General features: G+C 33.4%; 2 protein-coding genes across 4 annotated transcripts; one reads left to right on the plus strand and one right to left on the minus strand.

Moving 5' to 3' along the window:
• Positions 1 to 357: 357 nt before the first annotated feature.
• Positions 358 to 6742, plus strand: ERS (glutamate tRNA synthetase). Its single transcript, XM_020351237.3, has 13 exons — positions 358 to 637; positions 733 to 851; positions 1737 to 1858; positions 2238 to 2417; positions 3020 to 3138; positions 3222 to 3270; positions 3889 to 3990; positions 4134 to 4236; positions 4351 to 4414; positions 4729 to 4843; positions 4996 to 5096; positions 5468 to 5624; positions 6203 to 6742. Exons 1-13 carry the CDS (start codon positions 420 to 422, stop codon positions 6425 to 6427), a joined length of 1674 nt encoding a protein of 557 aa, XP_020206826.1. The 5' UTR covers positions 358 to 419; the 3' UTR covers positions 6428 to 6742.
• A 1062-nt stretch (positions 6743 to 7804) lies between these two features.
• Positions 7805 to 18588, minus strand: LOC109791878 (signal transducer, putative (DUF3550/UPF0682)). 3 transcript variants are annotated; one of them, XR_014432428.1, is made up of 11 exons: positions 18334 to 18588; positions 17496 to 17883; positions 16109 to 16315; positions 15742 to 15963; positions 13344 to 13410; positions 13152 to 13214; positions 10432 to 10523; positions 9756 to 9932; positions 9485 to 9621; positions 8139 to 8472; positions 7805 to 8051 (listed from the first exon to the last, which is right to left on the minus strand). XR_014432428.1 is itself a non-coding variant. In XM_029269997.2 (11 exons), the coding sequence occupies exons 1-10, from the start codon at positions 18477 to 18479 to the stop codon at positions 8241 to 8243; spliced, it is 1731 nt and encodes a 576-aa protein (XP_029125830.2). In that variant the 5' UTR covers positions 18480 to 18588; the 3' UTR covers positions 7805 to 8051; positions 8205 to 8240. The 3 variants fall into 3 exon arrangements, 2 of the variants coding, with proteins under 2 accessions (XP_029125830.2, XP_082926996.1); XM_029269997.2 differs by having other exon boundaries at positions 8205 to 8472; XM_083070870.1 differs by having other exon boundaries at positions 7805 to 8472.
• Positions 18589 to 18903: the final 315 nt, after the last annotated feature.

Consider the following 18903-nt stretch of genomic DNA (forward strand, 5'->3'; position numbering starts at 1 on the left):
ATTATATCTATACTAATAAATACGCAAACCCAAATAATTACATAACTAATGGATATGGAGGCACAGATTGTTTTATTTTTTTTTTTTATATATCAGTAATAATTATATTTTTAACTCGATAAAATATACAGTAAAGCAGTTGTGAATAAGTGATACCTAGTTCCTTTACCAAAAAAGATACCTAGTTCACCGACAGCATCCGACGCCACATTTTGTACATATTTTCTACCTCTTTTCCTTTTCCTTTTTTCTTTTGAAAAAGTATTTTCTAATAGTAACCACTCTTTTTTAACTTGTAAGCAAAGTCATTATTATTTTTAATATAATATAAACTATTTTTTACTTTACCCTTCTGAAAACCAAAGCATAAAACGAAAGACATTATCATTATCCATCGTGAAGCAAAAGACAGTGAGAAAATGGCGTTGTTGAGTGGTGGCAAGGTTATTGCTCCTCCCATCTTCCACCACTCTCACACCCCTCGACCCTTCTTCTTCTTCCGACGACGCCGTTTCACAGTCTCTGCTCTCTCCGAACAATCACCTCTTCCCGTTCGCGTTCGTTTCGCTCCTTCTCCCACTGGAAACCTCCACGTTGGTGGTGCCCGAACGGCCCTCTTCAACTACTTGTTCGCCAGGTCCCTTTTTTTCCCCTAAAAATTCGATTTTGAATTCTGGGTCTTCCTTGGTTTTGAGTTTTTTCTCGTGTGGTGTGTTGGGGGTGTGGTTTCAGGTCCAAAGGTGGGAAATTTGTGCTGAGGATTGAGGACACTGACTTGGAGAGGTCCACAAGGGAGTCTGAGGAGGCCATGCTCAAGGATCTTTCCTGGCTTGGACTTGATTGGGATGAAGGTGAGTGACTGATGGTTAATTGATTGTGCATTGAACAATGATATATTAGTACATAACATATTTGGATACAAGCTTATAAGTTCTTTAAAGAGCTTCTTTATGAAATTTTTTTTTTCTGGTAGAGAAACTCTCAAAATCACTTCTAACTCATGGCCAAAAACAGAATCAATATCATATATATATATATATATATATATATATATATATATATATATATATATATATATATATATATATATATACACACACATTTTATACCCTTCTTTATCTCTTTAGGAGAATAATTCATGGAGATTGTGCTAGTTAACACAAAGAGTGAGAAAGAGAGAGAAGTATATGTATGATTGGAAGAGACTATTAAAGAAAAATGATAGGTGTTAAATGAGGTTTTTGGTATACAAGATTTTATATATACGTTTGAGTAAACACTCACTTGAATTTTAATGGGGCTGTCATATTGGTGTCTAAAACTAAGAAATAATAAATTTAGTTCGTGAAAGTGTAAATTGAAAATAACATTAGGCCAAAACTTGAAAAAATGTGTGATTAAAGTGATAATATATATATATATATATAGGAATTAAAATGACAGTAAGTAGTTAAATTTAACGACTTATTTGACATTCTAAGGACTAAATTTACAATTTATTAGTTTCATGAACTAATCTGATAGTGACTATCAAATTCAAGGACTAAAGTGGGTGTTTACTTTATATCATTACTCATCTCTTTGTCATATCATCTATTATATCTATATTTCTCTCTCTAGGTGTCAAATAACATTGAGGTTTCCTCTAATCTTTTTCCTTGTGCATTTTTTATGGTTTTGCTTGGTGACGTTTTTCTTGATGGTTAAGTGTTTGTGTGTTGTGGTGAATTTGTTAGGGCCTGGTGTTGGAGGGGATTATGGACCATATAGGCAGTCTGAGAGGAATTCTTTGTACAAACAATATGCAGAGAACCTACACCAATCTGGTCATGTTTATCGCTGCTTCTGTTCTAATGAGGTATACTGGAACTTGATTCATGTGAATGTGATGCTCTGGACTGTGTTTGTAATGTACTTGTTGTGTTGGCATGTTTGCATGTATTTGGGAAGGTTTTAGTGCCCTGTGTTTGTGTGTTTTATGAATGGTTGCTTTTTTTTTTTTTTTTTAATTAAAGTGTTTCAAAAATATTATGAGAAATATGTTTTTCAAAGAAAAAAAGTATAACCCAAAAAATATTTCTTTAGTTGGGTAATAAAATTGCTGTTCTTTTTTAAACTCGAAGAAATGGACCAAAAAATTATTCCTTTAAAAAAAGTGTTGTTTTGGAGCATTTATATATTTTATCAGAATTGTGTCAAGATTACTTATTTATATTTATTTTTGTTCATCTTAACAGGAACTAGAGAAAATGAAGGAGGATGCTAAACTAAAGCAACTGCCTCCAGTGTACACTGGTAGATGGGCCAGTGCAACAAACAACGAAGTAGAAGAAGAGCTGTCTAAAGGAACTCCTTATACATACCGGTTTCGTGTCCCTAAAGGAAGTTTAAAAATTAATGACCTAATACGAGGCGAAGTGAGTCCTTTCCACCCTTTTCCAGCTCTTTTATCCTCAATGGTGCAAATAAATTACTTCATTTCTTTAAATACATGTTACCATCATATCCAGAAATCTACTGATATGATGGAAGTATTTTATTTCATCCTATAATTTGCTATTTGTGATCTCTTTTGAAATGGAAAATTAATATAATGTTGTGAATTTTTCCCCTTTTTTTTTCTGTTTTAAATGTTTTTTATTCTTGAAAATTAACAAATTTTGATCCGGGTCCCTGTATAAAGGATTCCATTTGATTCTGAATTTTACATAAATGTTTTTAGTCTCTGCTCTTTCATTTTTTTAGTTAAGAGATGATGTGACAAACAAATCACTTAACATGGAAAATCTAATGGCTAGGACTAAAAAGATGAATTTCAATAAAATTAAGAAGTGGAATATTTATTTTTGGTGATGAAATTAAATTTGGTTAATTTTTCACAGGAGAAAAAACACATTTCATATTTTTTTTTACATGTTTGAGATGTGCTACTCATTAACAGAATATGGCAAATGGTGCATAACATTTATTTCAAAATAACATTGACTAGCTATTAACTTTCCTTGGTAGTGTCTTGAAGGTTAGTTGGAACTTGGATACGCTTGGAGATTTTGTGATAATGAGGAGTAATGGTCAGCCTGTTTATAACTTTTGTGTAACGGTGGATGATGCTACCATGGCTATTTCCCATGTTATCAGGTAGTGATTATAATTTCTTAGTAATGTAAATGATTCACCAAATATTTTTCAGTAATTTATTCTGAAAAATGTTTTTAATTCAGAGCTGAGGAGCATTTACCAAACACTCTAAGACAGGCCTTAATATATAAGGTAAAGTACAAAGCATATATAGTATGTCATATTGTCATATAATCTTTTGCAGCATCATAAAATTCAAAGTGAGCCTACCATTGTTTGTCAATTCAATCTAACACCAAAATTATATCTGAATTCAATTAAAATAGAGTGAACTTGGTGTTTATCTGGCCTATTAATTTCTCAGAACATGTCTAAATCAGCATGTATGGTATCATCCTATAAATTTTCAGTTGTATTTTTAGAAGTGATCCATACGTTGTAAATTGCTGAAACCTATGTGCTAGGTATATTGTTGTTGCTTTGGAAAATTAATGTGTTATGGCAGTTGATGCTATAAACAGGAGGCTGGATTATTGAGGACTTCTATCTGAGTTAAATAACTTTAAACTTATTTTTAAATAATGCACATCTTTTTTCATAAAAACACTTATGAAACATTTTAAACTGTTTGGATAAGATTTATTTTCAAAAGATAAGATTTGTGCATATTTTCTGAAGCAACAGTGAGTAGCTTCTCAAAACAAGGGATTGGGAAGTCAATGTGTAATTTTACTTTCTTCCTTCCGTCGTGCAATAATATAGGTTACTGATTATGGTTTGTTCTGCATCTGCACATGATTGTGTTTACAGGCACTAGGATTTCCCATGCCTTACTTTGCACATGTTTCCTTGATTTTAGCTCCTGATCGGAGTAAATTATCAAAACGACATGGGGCAACATCAGTGGGTCAGGTATATTTTGTCTGTACTAAAGTTTATCCTAAGAGGCCTCACTTGGCACTTTTTTCCTTTTAATTTTTACTGTCAAGTTTTTGAAAAGCTTCTTCTCTTGTAATGATAATTAGTTCCAAACTCTAATAACTGCTCACTCACAGTTCCGGGAGATGGGATACCTACCTGAAGCAATGGTGAATTACCTAGCATTATTAGGTTGGGGCGATGGAACTGAAAATGAGTTTTTTACACTTGATCAACTTGGTTAGTGATTATTGTCTGAACTCTACTTTTCTGGCATGCTATTAGTTTGTATTGTAAATGAGAAATTTTCTTGGCAATTCTCGAACTTCAGAATGCTTTTCTTGTGTCAAACAGTTGAAAAATTCACAATCGAACGTGTTAACAAAAGTGGTGCTATTTTTGACTCAACTAAGTTAAGGTAATTGTTGCTTTTTGCATACTTATATGAATAATAGCAGTGTTATTTTCCATAGTAATCCTATATCCTACGTTGAGGTGAAACATGTCAAATTTCTTACAATTACTTATTAGACAGTTGTTTGTTTGGAATGTGAAATTATGGTTTCTGTTTAGTCAATTATTTGATATGCATGATTGTTGTATGTCCAATTAGTTTGGTAGTCGTATTGTAAAAATGAAGTTACGATTGTTTGTTCTCAAGCATGGTTGCTAAAAGTAAACGAGTGAACTATAATTAATGACCTTGTAATTTTCTTTATGTCTTCAATTTAGGTGGATGAATGGTCAGCATTTAAGAGCACGTCCATCAGAGGAGTTGACCAAACTTATTGGAGAGTACTGGAAGACATCTGGCTTACTCACAGTATCAGAAGGGCCCTTTATTGATGTGAGATTTAATTGCATACTTTCTTGATTCCATCTCCTTACAAATAATATTGGCTTAGTTTCATTTTCTGAAGCATAATGATTTAGTATGTTATTGTCACATCTTGTAACAATGGACTCAAAAGTGAGTGCTAATACATGGTTGACCAACAGGAAGCAGTTCAACTACTTAAGGATGGGATTGACTTGACAAATGATGCAGACAAGGCCCTTACTAACTTGCTTTCTTATCCTTTACATTCTACTTTACAGAGGTGATGCTCATATTCTTCCAAGAGGATATTCTTAATTGTGTTATTGGCATATATAATGAACAAAATTTGAGATATACAATGTTTTATGAATTTAGCTTTGACATTCTGAGTTTAACAACCTATCAGCTTCTTGTTGTTGGCTATATAATTAAATATTTAAATGTTATATATAATTATTTGGTATATTTGTCCTTTGGGCTGGTGGTAGTTACAGTACTGCAACTCTGCAAGCGAAATTAATCTAGTGGATTAGAGAATACCTATGGCAGGACAAAAGAAAATGTTATATTTGTAGAACGTGATATATTGATTCTTGATGGCAGTGGTAAATGCATTATTAATGATTACAACTTTCTACATGTTTCTGGCAGCGATGAAACAGAATCTGTCTTGCAAGATAATCTTTCTGAATTTGCTGCTAGCCTCTTGGCTGCCTATGATAGTGGTGATCTGGTAGCAGCACTTGAAGAGGGCCATGCTGGCTGGCAAAAGTGGGTGAAAGGCTTCGGAAAATCGCTAAAGCGCAAGGTGAGCTCAATTGGATAGTCTTAAACACCATTTACATTCTCTATGGAATAAAATACATATAGTTTAAATGTTTTTAGTCCCTGTAAATAGAGCAATGTTCATTGTTAGTCCTTAAATAATAAATAGTTTCCTTTTTATTCTTCATTTATGAAGTGCGTTGGATGTGGTACTTGTCCTTCCCAAAAAATTGTCTCTTTTTGATACTTTGTTTATGGAAAGGGTAAAACTTACATGCAGTATCATAGGTGTTGTTGGTTTTGTTCTTCAATTAGAATTAGAGTTTCACCATAATAATATGCTTATTAAATGATTCCATTAAATGTTAACATATATTACTGATGTAAAATCTCAATTCTGATTGGAAAATAACATTAAAAGAACTACTGTATTTAAGTTTTGTCTTTATGGAAATATTGACCACATGACACATTTTCATGAGTGAGGGACCGAAAGAAAAAGGTTTAAATTTTAGGGAATACAAATGAACATTCCCTATTTGTGGGGACTAAAAGTATATAACCTTGTATATTTTCAATTGTCACATATATGTCATTAACTAGTTCATCTTCATTTTCAAGGGAAAATCACTTTTCATGCCCCTTCGACTTCTGTTGACTGGAAAACTCCATGGACCTGACATGGGGGCAAGTGTTGTGCTACTATATAAAGCTGGCACTAGTGATGTAGTAGCTCCTGAAGCTGGTTTTGTGAAACTGGATGAAAGATTTAAAATGCTTAGGCAAATCAACTGGGAAACATTGTCCAAGGATCAACCAGTCAAAGAGACTGCTGCTCCTGTCTAACTGAGCATTCACTTTCAAGGTCTATCAAATAATACCATGATTTTTTACACTATCTTTTGGAGCATTCCTTTTAGCAAATTTGACTAGAGAAGTCTGTTTTGTAATTTTTGTAATTTTTACTTAGGGGTCTTGGTTTAGTAGTAATAATGAGTTCAAGTTTTGTTTTCAATGTGACTAGTAGATATATCTCCTATTATTTTGAATTGGAAACATGGAAATTTTGGAGGTACTTTTTTATTTGTTTAAATAAAATATGGACTAGAGGAACATTACCATGTTTTTATATAAATGAAGATCAAAATGACTGACGATCAAGGAGTGTTCTGTTGATTACTGCATTCTGTTGTGTAGATGCTCAGTTCTTGTGCAAGATTGAGATTTAATACATGAATAGTTGTTTAAATATTAATTGTTAATTTTTAATTAATGGTTATTACTTATTTTATTGTGGAGCTCATTTATATGCTCCCTTTCACTGCTGCTTTTGTAATTAAGCCTGGAAAATTTTCGTCAAACAAATACTATGAATAAATTAAATTTATTTAAGCAATAAAAATACTTAAAATAGAACTTAAACCCTAAACATTTTATTTTATATGCATCAATGATATTCTTCAACCTATCGTTGAAGAGTAATTATTTTTGAAGTGTACATATTACTGAGATGAAACTTATCTTTCTCAGAAAAAGTCTTCTCATAAATACAGCTAGAGAATTGAACTCTTGTTAGTATGCTTATATTGGACTTTGTTGGTAAGGGAAAACATTTAACTTGATGTTAGTTTTCATATTTATTGTTAAATTATTGTGCATTTTTGGCAAAAGAAAATCCAAAATAGTTGACAAATTAGAGTAAATTGAAACCGATCAGAAGAAGAAAAATAAATACATGGCCAAAAAAAAAATATAAAAAGAAAGCTAAAAGGACTCATTCTAACCGTCTTAAATTTATTTACTAAAATATCTTATTTACAGTAGAATTGACAAAATGTTTTAAGCCATTTAAAAACCGGAAAATCCAACTATATTTCATATTTTTGGAATTTAATTATCTTTGGTGTGCATAAGATCATTAAATTAAGTTATGCCTTTCCTAGCAGTTCTTTAATATACATTCAACAATTAAATCTTAGTCAGCATTTGTTTATAATTACGAACTTTTGTTGCGTATTTTCCAGGATATTTAGCTGTTTTACTACAATGCATGCTTCCATTGATCACTTGTGTGTGTCCACACACGTGAAAGACCTTTCTGCAGTAATCAAAAGAATGTCTGAAGCGATGCCCTTGAGCAGAAGCACATGACTAACAACTTTTACAATGCAAATAAGATGTTAGTTATCTAGTAAAATAACAATGATGATCAAGATGCAGAGATTCTAAAGCAAGAATTCTATTCATTGCAAAACATAAGCGAAGCATTTAAGTGAAGAAACACTAAATCATCATGACAATGGTTGTAGTAAAAGAAAAATATGTTGTTTCTTTGCAAAAACACTGATCCCTATATCAAACTTCCTTCCCTCTGGTCTAATTCCATTCTTCACGAGCGTGCAACTTGTCATGTAATGATCAAGTTGAACATCAATCCACGTTAGAGGTTCTCTTGTCAAAAGCACAAAACCTAAAATCCAAAAAAAAAATAAAATAGTTTAATAATAAAAAAACCATGTTCACACCAAATGCTGAACTTAAATTCTAGGAAACCCACCAGGAACTAATAGGAAATATTGATAGAATTCATGTTTTTCAGTTTCTATACAAACAAGCTATATACATTATTATGCTTCTGAAGGGAAGCTTTTGGTTATCTTCACAGAGTTAACTGATTCATGTCGGTTTGTATATTTTTGGGAAGAACATCCTCTGAGAAGATGAAATGCTTAGTTGCACCGAACATGCTGGCTAAATTCAGAATTACACTCTGATATGAGTAACTTTGGGGCAGGACAGGTGTCGGAAGAGAAGGGACACATGTTGGAAGGAACTTGTTTTCATTGTAAACTGGTGCATATAGGGTCAACACTGCCTGGCAAAATATGAATCTGCATGAAGTGGGAAACGAAAAAGATGGTTTCATTAATCTATCCAAAAAAAAAAAATGCTTGAGAAGCAAAAGAAAACAAACTTGGCATAAGAACATCGATCGAGTTACAAATTTATGAACACAACTCACAAGCATAAAACTATCAATAACCTGTAATATCATGACGTTAAAGTAACTCAACGCATAGAAATTTTTCAACAGAAACTTTAAGTAACATCAGTCAAGACTTTTGAGTTAGTTGACACTTGAGAGAATTTGCAAGTCTCAATTTCTGTGCAAACAACAGAATTAGTGTACAGTGTACACTAGCATAGTTAGACTAACTCCAAGTTATCCATTGTTACAAAAAAAAATTATTGTAGTTCAAGGTCGAGTTGGATAAGATGATTTGAAAAGGTAATTCAAGTGATTTAAAAAGTGTTGATGCAGGTAATTCAAGCGATTTAATTAGTGTTGAGTGTATCGAGTCCTCACAGTAGTAGAAGAAACCAAAAGTTCTTTAGATGAAGCACAATCACACATTAAATCAGTTTTAAGTTTTTAACAACAGACCTGACAATCTTTAAAATTGTAATAAATCATCAATAATAACGAGTTAATGAACATTAACAGAAGCACAATAGACAATAGGATATAAGTTAAGATGTGTCACAGAAGGCATGGTATAAGTACAGTTTGGAGCACAGACGGGAGAGAGAAGTATAATAATAATAATAATAATAAAAATAAACAACATTCAAATTAAAATGTATTGACCCCTCACAACACCAGAACTAAATTTCTTCAAATAAAGCATAATGACACAGTAAATCAGTGTTATGTTCTTAACAATGGCCCCATCAATCTCCAAAATTGTGATGAATCACCAACAATAATGAATTAATGAACACTAACGGAGGCAGAACAGAAGATAAAAGTCAAGATGTGTCATGGATTTCAAGGTAGTATAACAGAGGAGTAAACTAATAATAATAATAAATACCAAAACGGAAATGAAAGACAGGTTTTACCTCAAAAGAAGTCTCCTTATGAAGGGATCACCTAAAATTTGTCCCCAAACAGAATTAAGTGTGTCTGATGTTGCCAATGCTAGTCCCCAGTTATTTAATGAAGATGAGAGCAGCATTTCAGCTTTGTTAAATGTGTCCTGAAATCAAATTTAAGTTGCTGAGGGACCATGCATAGAAACTTCCCACTTTCAGAAAATGAAAATAATTTATTTTTTCTTTTAATAAAAAAAAGGAACTTGCTATCATGCCAGAAGGGGCGTTTATAACAGACCAAATCAATATCAGTGCCTGAAAGTCCAAGCAGCAGACAGAAAGCTTGTAGTGGAGCTGTAAGAAACATGGTGAATAGGCTCCCATTTGAATTATATGAGTAATCAGACACAGCAGGTGAACAGCTTGGAGAAAGGAGCATAGCAACTGACTCTCCCTTTTCTGCTTCTGCTATGACCTGCATATTTTGATCAGTTACTTTTTAAATGTCATAGAGTAATCTATGACTACAGGATGTGAAGAAGGAAAATATTAGCAATGAATCCTTCCAGACCAACCAGCATTTTTCCTTTACACAATTTGTAAAACCTACTTGAAATAATGCACAATAGTATCTAACATCCTGCTTCAAACTAAATCTAGACATAATTACATACATTATGTAGATCTACACCTATATTTGACATTCAAGAATGCGTAGTTGTTAATTCTGGATGGCAGCACAAATAGTTGACACCAAAAACGCTATAGTGGTATAGCATATAGCAGGATGATCATTATACTAAAGGTTATAGGTGCAAGATAAATAATGTTTCTTGTAACTACAAGTTGTAGAGCTACATCCCCGCTAATTATTTGGTAAAGTTAGCATATATAAAATACTAGACATGAGTAATAAATTCAATAAATTATTTCAAAAATATTCAAGATACATAAATAAAGTATGCAAGGCTTGCCTTAAAAGCTTTGCTGTTGTCGTTATCAATGACTAAAAGAAGTGGTCTTCTAGTAAAGGGTAGAAAGTCAGATGGATATATGCAGTTTGATCCTGAAAAGGGATTGGGTTAAAGTATTCTGCAATTTCAATAAAAATCATGTATGCATGAGCACTCAGATTATCATCATTATGCAAATTTATCAGCTGGAGAACTACTTAGATATTACAGGATTTTTCAATCTATACCCATGACCACATATTAATGCTCTCTCTTCAATCTGCTTGGGGACCTATTGCAAAAAAAAATTAACAGAGTGACTTTTGAGACTATTTATGGAAGGAACCAATTTTCTGAATAGATGAAACATTTCACATTGTATTTATATGGTTTCACAAATAGACCCTAGAAGAGCATCAGTATAAAACATGTCAAGAACCAATTCTCCTAATCCTAAAACCAGTGAGCTAGAGAACCAATGATGGTTTTGAATTACACATCCCCTCATGTAAAGGCCATTTAGGCTTAAAACATGGACAATTCACAAGCTTGCATTACTTTATGCTAAAATTTATTTTATTTATGAAGATTATGGATGACAAGGATTTAACCCCCAACTACTAGGTTTCAACCTTTGTGTAATTTCGTGCATCAATAGAAGAAATTTTAGTCACAATTGCATCTGGTCAACTGGCAACTGCCCAGCAGCATTCCTGCCTCTCCCTCCTTTATATCATTCTGGCAAAGAATCCCCAGGCTTCACTTCTGGTAGAATCACCACACATGACTCAGCATCCAAACTGTTAGACATTACCAAACAGTTCTAAATAGCCAGGGAATCCAGCTGGATCTCCAGCCATTGACCCATGTGTTGATATGCCATGCTTAACTCGCGTATTCCATACTTTCTGGTGCATGAGGGATCATGCCTTCAACATTTGGCCAGTTTATTCCAAAGAACTAGTTGAATCCTTCACTTGGACCACATCGACATCCCTTCAACCCTCATCTGGTGATCTGGGTCATTTAGATACAATTTTTACCCTGTGTACAACTGTTAGGATACATGGAAATATCCAAAAATATCCTATATCATCCTCCAGGATTAACTTCTTTATTTCCTCATCATTTCTTAGATCTTATCATGATTTGTTTCCTTAATTAGTTAAGATTATGATTAGTATAACTAAGGGTTGGTGCTATAGGATTTTATAAAACACATTAACATATTGTAATATATCTCTATTTATATAACAATTACTGCTTCATTCTCTGTTATCTCTCTTCCTCTTTCCATACTTAAATCCCCATAATTTCAACAATGTATTACACAGAAGTATCATCCTCTGTGACCAATTCTTGACACTACTCTGCTGCTGAACTACCTAAAATTAGAGTTCTACTTTATTGTCATGATTCTTGCTTTGAATTAACTGTCTCTTGTCTTATTTTTTCTCCCATGTTGGGTACGACTACCATGTCAACCTTCACGCATTTTTCAGTGCTTTCACTCCCTTTTGATGTGTTATTCCTTCCAATCAGTTCATCGTTTTACGAGCTGTTTTCCAACTGTTGTGTCGTCCTTTCAGAAGCCTTGATTATGTTCTTTATTCCAGCCATCTCCTTGATTGGTTTCTCTTGTAACTGTGACAACGCTGGCCTCCTAAAATCCATGCTTTTCTTTGGGTTTTGACCTTCATCAGGCATTTTACTGTCCTTTTTCTAACAATCCTTAGTCTTGCTCTCTATTCTGGCCATCTCCTGCATTGCTTTGTTCTACTGTGATGAGCACAGTCACACGATTCTGGCCAAAGATGAGCTTAGCCTGTGGCTTTCCCAAAGAATTCAGAATGGCCCGCAGCTTTACTAGAATCATTAGTTGACTCCACAATAGTCTCAGATAATTGTCTCTACAATCTGAAATTATATAGTTTTATTTCTTTTATTTAAAGGTTTATTTGTAACAAGCTTAAAGCTTAGTAAGCTCTTGAGGGGGCGTGTTAGAATATAAAAAAATACCCAAAAATATCTTCTCATATCTTAGATTATCCCCTAGGATTAGTTTCCCTATTTCCTCATTATCTCTTACAATTAGTTACCATATTCCCTTATATTATCATGATTGATTCCTTAATTAGTTAGCATTATGATTAATATAAATATGGGTTAGAGAAGTTTTATATAACACGTGAACACATTGTAATACATCTCTGTTAATGTATAAATTGGTGTTTCATTCACTGTTATATCTCTTTCTCTTTCTATACTGAAACCCCATAGTTTCAACAACAAACCATAGGTATTTCATTATTTCTTTTATCTCTTTTATACTTAAACCCCATAATTTTAACAAACCATAGTATTGGTAACAGGTATTTCATTATTTATTTCTTTAAATTCTCTGTCTATTGTCACCGTAGCAGATGGCTCCACTGGTCCCGCCCATAGGGAGTGATAAATGCACAACCTACTGATTCTATCACTTCATCTTCTGTTCTGTATTTACCTAATTTTTCTTTCAACTTGTTATCTGTTGGAGAATTCACCCATACTCAATTTTGTTATTCACTTTTTTTATATCCCACTCATTATGACTTCTAGAATCAGGGGACAAATTATTGCTGGTACATGTCAGATACACCACGGTAAGAGCCACTTTCAATTGCAAGCAATGTGATACATTCGTGAAACAAATGTCAAGCAGTACAAGAATGGCAGAGTACAAGAAAACTTTTTCCTACCTCTATCTCCACGAGGACCAAATTGTATGCAACCAGATTCATTCTGTGCAGCACCATATGATCCTGCATTTGATGTAGAAAATAAATAGTACATCTTTACTTAAAGGAGTTTAGCTTACATAAGTAGTAAGAATGTAAGATAACCATATACATTAACATGCTTGCATTCCTAGTTAACAGAGGATATCTAACCTGAAGCCGACAAATACACAAGGAGAATACCATCAGGGGGAAGCTCCTCACATATTGTGGCAAGAACCTAACCATTAAAAGGAAAAAACCAAATTATAGTCAAATAATCTGGAAATCCAAAACACAATAATGCAAGAAATAGTCACTCTGACACTAACTTTAACCTTTCTATTTTAGTTGCAAAGAAGCAGTAAGGTTCAAACCTATCACATTTTACCCAGAACGAACAGTCTGGTACTCTGATTCCCCCCATGATAAATTGATAATTTCAGCCAAACTTATGTTCCTTAGAAGCCATCATAAAATCATCATGTCTTCATAAATTATTAAATTTTACAAGCTTGGGAAGCCCAAATCAAAGACAAAGAACTTCTAATCCAAAAGAAAGTGTAATTGACAACAATCAGGTTATTGGTCCAATAGCTAATCATTTTTATTGAGTAATAAGCTACTAATATCTAGAGACATTCTAGGACTTCCAGCATTCAGAATGAAGAATCATGGTCCAGTTGGATCATAGTTTGTGAGTGATTAAGTTTGAAAGCCTTAAAACTGTTTCAAGGGAAATGCTCTTTTGATATGCAAAGGAGAATGGGCAGGTTTGCTATTACCAACCACAACTCTTATAAAAGCTTAAACCATTAGGTAGAGGCAAATGAATAGTTTTGTCTGTAAAATGCCCCTTGTATAGCAGGTTTTTAAACTTGAAACGTGGATAATGCAAAGAATTAGGAATTCTCAATGGAGATGGAGGTATATTATAAGCATAACATAAGAGATGGAGAGTTGTCAATGACCTGGGCCAATGGTCTTGCAACCATACAGCATCTTACTTCCTTGGGGATATGTTAGACACAGTTGCTTGGGCACAATTTTAAATGATGGAAGCCCATTTTATACTGAAGAAATAAGTGGCTGGTTTACTAAAGAAGGAACAAAGAAAATGATAGTGCAAGAGACAAAATTCAATTAGGGGTAGGGAGGTGATTCTTCTGGAATCATGAGGCACAAGGAACCTGAAAATTCTGTTAGAGGAAGAGCCCAGAAACAAACAGCAGATGATAGACAGGAGGTTGTGAAATAGAACATTCATCATATACAGAAGTACCCTCCTGGATATCCTTTTAGTTATTTCTTTCATTGAATCTTCTATTAAACTTTAAGTACTTCTCTATTGCTAGTAGTTAATTAAGGTTTAAAATGCAGTCTGTTCTTCACTCTATCAGAAAAACTTGACACTAAATCAAAACTCAGAATGCATCGATTTTCACATCTGTTCTTCATCCCCTCACCAAGTCTCGAGACCTTTCTTGTCACAAAAAAGAAACAAAATAAAATAAAACATAATGCAAAATAAAACAAACAGTAAAACTGTTTAAGGTCTTGTTGTTTTTGGTGTCTTTAAGAACATAGAATACACTTGATGGGTTTGGAATAGTTAGGCTCTAAGCTCAAACCCTAAGATAGTACAGAGCCTACCCTATATCTGTTGTTGTGCCACCTGCATTGCCATGCTACAGATCAGTAGCCTTGGGCATGATGGAGAGTGTTAAAAAGCCACCTTAATTGTGGTCATCCGTAGCCTGCCTTAGTTGTGGCCTCTTTGGCGGCTGCCATAATTCAGCCTCAAGGGTGGTGTTTAATCAACATTGACTAAGAGGAACTCAATTAGAATAGGCTCCATCAAAATGGTTGGGATGTAAAAAAAAAAATTAAGGATAGGCATGTCCCTACCTCACATGTTAGTGGCGGTCAGGTTATTCATGTACTTTTATAGATAAAAATCAAGATTAAATAGCTTGAACTTCAATTTGTTGATTTTTCTTTCAATACATTAAAAAAGAAAAATGTTAGTTTATTACAATTTACAAGACTCTCTGACTTCAGCCCTGATTCTAGATATCATCCTTATGAGGATGGGATTGCTGTTTAAACTCCATCCTCTTCTAGCTGTGTTAGTATCACGATTAGGATTCTTATTATATTTACAATTGTTATTGAGCAAGGCTTGTACTACTACAACAATTGTATTTGACCTAGAATCTAGATTATTGGTATAGTTTAAATATTACATTACATGTCACATAAAATAAGAGTCTCACTAATGAAATATTCTCTCATTTCTTGTTTACATTAAATCTGTGAACTTTATTGATGGTGTCAAAGCACACAATTCAATCCAAGCACTCGTGGGTTTTGGGCGCATGGAAAACTATTGAAAGATAACAAATAAGTAACTTATATTTTTTAATACTTACAGCTTTCTAGTTTACATTAAATCCCTGAACTCTTTTCATGGAGTCAAAGCACAAATTCAATCCAAGCAATTGTGGGTTTTGGGCACATGGAAAACTATTGAAAGATAACAAATAAGTAACTTATATTTTTTAATACTTACAGCTATAAAATGTGTCAGTGAAGGACGGTATAACACAGCTTTTCGTGGGTTTGCTGGTAAGGTAGGATCAGCAATGTCTTGGATGTAACTAATACGACTAGTCCCAGTAGCCCCATTCTGACTAAGTTTTGAACCACTAGACTGGTAAAATGAGCCACTAGGTTCCCACTCCAAACATTGAAGCATCCTAAAAGTGTCAATCGTGAGTTCTGAATACTTTACCTGTTCAGGAATGTCAGTTGGAAACATATAGAAAGATCATAACATGTTATAGAATATCTTAGAAGCAGTAAAAAACTACATGATTTTTTCATTTTCAACAAATTGCTCTTCAAATAAGAGCACCAAAAGAGTCCAGGATACCAACCTCATTTAGATGGAAGCTACTTAATACAGCATCTCGTAGTCTCAAATGTCGCTTTGTGATGGCAGCAGCAACATGCTGTAAAGTATCGGGATGAGGGTCCAAAACTAGACTGTATCTCAAGGGCCTGATATTCATAAAAGCAGTGTCAGCTTTTAAAAATCTGACTATTTCCTGAACCACCAGCTTCCATTCTTTAAAGTCACTTTCCTGTAACCAAATTGTTTGAAGGTCACTTCCAATACATCTGCAAACATAAATCTATTAAAATATATTCTGGATACTGGACAGCATCATGTTTTCCATGGAACACTCCAATTGGCAGTCTAGTACAATGTAGCTTAGTTATTCTATTCTAGAGGTGCAGTACAATGATATTTCTATGAAGCTGTGCAGTTAGTTTAGATGTTTACTTATCAACAAATGCATTAATTCATCAAAAGTCAAAGACAGCAGAATAACATTATATATAAAAGCATTCATATAAGCCTTCAACTATTAGCTTAAGGCATTTGGAAGAGCTTTTGCAGGGTTTATCATACAAGTACTAAGCCAGTGTATTAAGCTTTCAAGAGTGGCTTATAACCTTCCAGTAAGTTCTTCTAAGCTTATTTTTAATAAGCTTCAGTCAAAATAATCTATAAGCTCTCATGTATTAACTAAGCTCTTGTTGAATAAGTACTTAATTATGCTATTTAACCAAACTTGGCATTTTGATCAAGAGATCAGAAGTTTGATCACTGTCGCATCTACTCTTCTAAATATAGTTGAATTTTAGCATAAGGCAAAATGTATATGCATGGTCTACACTTCAAACCCAAAGGGTTAATGTGTGTCTGTGATGAGCATATTAGACATTATACCATTCATATAAGTCATTGCTTAATAGCTTATAAGCTGTTAGGATAGTTGGTCCTTGAAACTAGGTTATATATCAATTCTATGATAGAATTGGGAACTCCACTGTAATAAATCCTGGCTTAGGCCAGCATATTTACATTACTCAGTGGTCCTAAGTTAGAGAAACACTATTAGTTAGCTTACGTAGCTAAATCTATTTGTTCCTGTCCTTACAGCATTTGCAAATTACCCTCATCATCTTAATTGATCTACCTCCAAGATATAAATGCAAATAGATAGCAAGACCTATATTTCAAAGAACATATTGGCTGCATAGTAGTGGTCTAGTAGACACTAGACAACCATTAGCAAGGCAGCAAGCCAAGCCAACTCTTCAGATTCAGAACATGGATCTTTACATAGGTATTTGCAGAAAACAGAATGGCTAAATACAATTTTCAAATACAGCACCTGTTGTATATCATCATGAATTATAGTTATTGATGTATGTTCTAATGAGCTATGCAAGAGAAAATTAACATGGAAAGACCTGGAATGTTCTCTTGCATTCATCAACTAACACTTTAAGCTGATTAACCAATTGCTGCACCATTTCCCTTCGGTTCAAAACCAAACACACCATTATGAATCTAGCAAGAAACCTCAATTGTTTGTTTGCAATATTCACGTCTTGAAATAACCCCTCCTTAAAATACTCCCGGGTCAATATGGCTTCATAGAATATATATGACTCTGACAGATAATTTGCATCACTTGTGCGCATGTACTGCCCAAAATACAGTTGCCCAATGCGAGATGCTATCTCACCAATCTCCCATCTCCTAAGCCCAGCTTCAACCAGCTTCTGCCGATTCTCCTGCTGAAACTTCCATAATTGTGTGTAAACCTTGAACACCTTATAAAAGTATGTATCATGCCTACAAAAAAGCCACACACAGTGGCGGAACTTCAATAAAAACTTTGGGGGTGCCAAATTAATTTTTTTTTATATATAAATTTTTTTATTAATTAAAAAATAACAATTTTTTATTTTCTCTATTCAAAATAAACATGCATGATAATAAAATAAAAAAAAATTATTATTTACTAAACATTTTATAAAATAATTATAAAATGAATATATATATATATATATATATAAATATATAAAAAAAATATTTTAAAAAAAGTTTGGGGGAGCCGTGGCTTCCCCCTGTCCCTTAAAAGGTCCGCCACTGGCCACACACATGGTAATCTTTCTATATATTTTAGAACCAACAATATTAAATTGAACCACAGGAATCTGAGGGCGAAATGAAATCGTAGCGAAAGATGAAAGAGGCAGTTATGATTAGGTTTGATTTTGGGGAGAGGAATGAAAATGGGACCTGCTGCGTTGGTAGAAAGGAAGGTCTCTGATTTTGGAGAACTTCTTGTCGGCTTTGTCGACGAGAGTCCAGAAAACCTCACTCACTGGGATGCTGCTGCTGCTGCTGCTGCCGCTGTTTTGCATTTGCTGCTGCTGCGAACACATCGCACTCCAACGACGCCGTTTCAGCAATCAATCAATTCTAGTGCCCACGCACTCGCCGCGACTCGCCAACAAACAACTTCACTCTGCTTATGTTATGCGCACCTACGGGGTTGGTTGCCTTTTCTCAACGTTTCTTTTTTTATATTTTATTATACGAATTATATTTTAATATTTTAAAATAAATTATCAATAAATTAAAATTGATATTATATTATTATAAATTTAAAATATATTTATATTTTTAAAACTATTTATTTATATTAATTTAAATATAATTTATATTTTTATATATTTAAATATAATATTTATTTATACACATAATTTATTTTAAATTTTAATTCTATCTTTATATATAAAATACAAAGAATTATTATGCGTGAAAGTGGTCAGAATTTTTTTTCAATAAGAATATTTTTTATTTTAT

The sequence above is a fragment of the Cajanus cajan genome, chromosome 3 (genome assembly GCF_000230855.2).
Source record: "Cajanus cajan strain Asha chromosome 3, NIPB_CcT2T_4, whole genome shotgun sequence".
Classification (NCBI taxonomy): domain Eukaryota; kingdom Viridiplantae; phylum Streptophyta; class Magnoliopsida; order Fabales; family Fabaceae; genus Cajanus; species Cajanus cajan.

Bases quoted from the DNA above. Each gene is read 5' to 3' on its own strand.
- ERS (XM_020351237.3), top strand. From the start codon at position 420: ATGGCGTTGTTGAGTGGTGGCAAGGTTATTGCTCCTCCCATCTTCCAC. The intron at 3,139-3,221 runs GTAGTGATTATA...TTTTTAATTCAG, and splicing joins GCTATTTCCCATGTTATCAG to AGCTGAGGAGCATTTACCAA. The intron at 5,625-6,202 runs GTGAGCTCAATT...TTCATTTTCAAG, and splicing joins GAAAATCGCTAAAGCGCAAG to GGAAAATCACTTTTCATGCC.
- LOC109791878 (XM_029269997.2), bottom strand. From the start codon at position 18,479: ATGTGTTCGCAGCAGCAGCAAATGCAAAACAGCGGCAGCAGCAGCAGC. The intron at 13,215-13,343 runs GTTAGATATCCT...CATCAAATGCAG, and splicing joins TGTGTATTTGTCGGCTTCAG to GATCATATGGTGCTGCACAG. The intron at 9,933-10,431 runs GCAAGCCTTGCA...CAAAATATGCAG, and splicing joins ACAACAGCAAAGCTTTTAAG to GTCATAGCAGAAGCAGAAAA.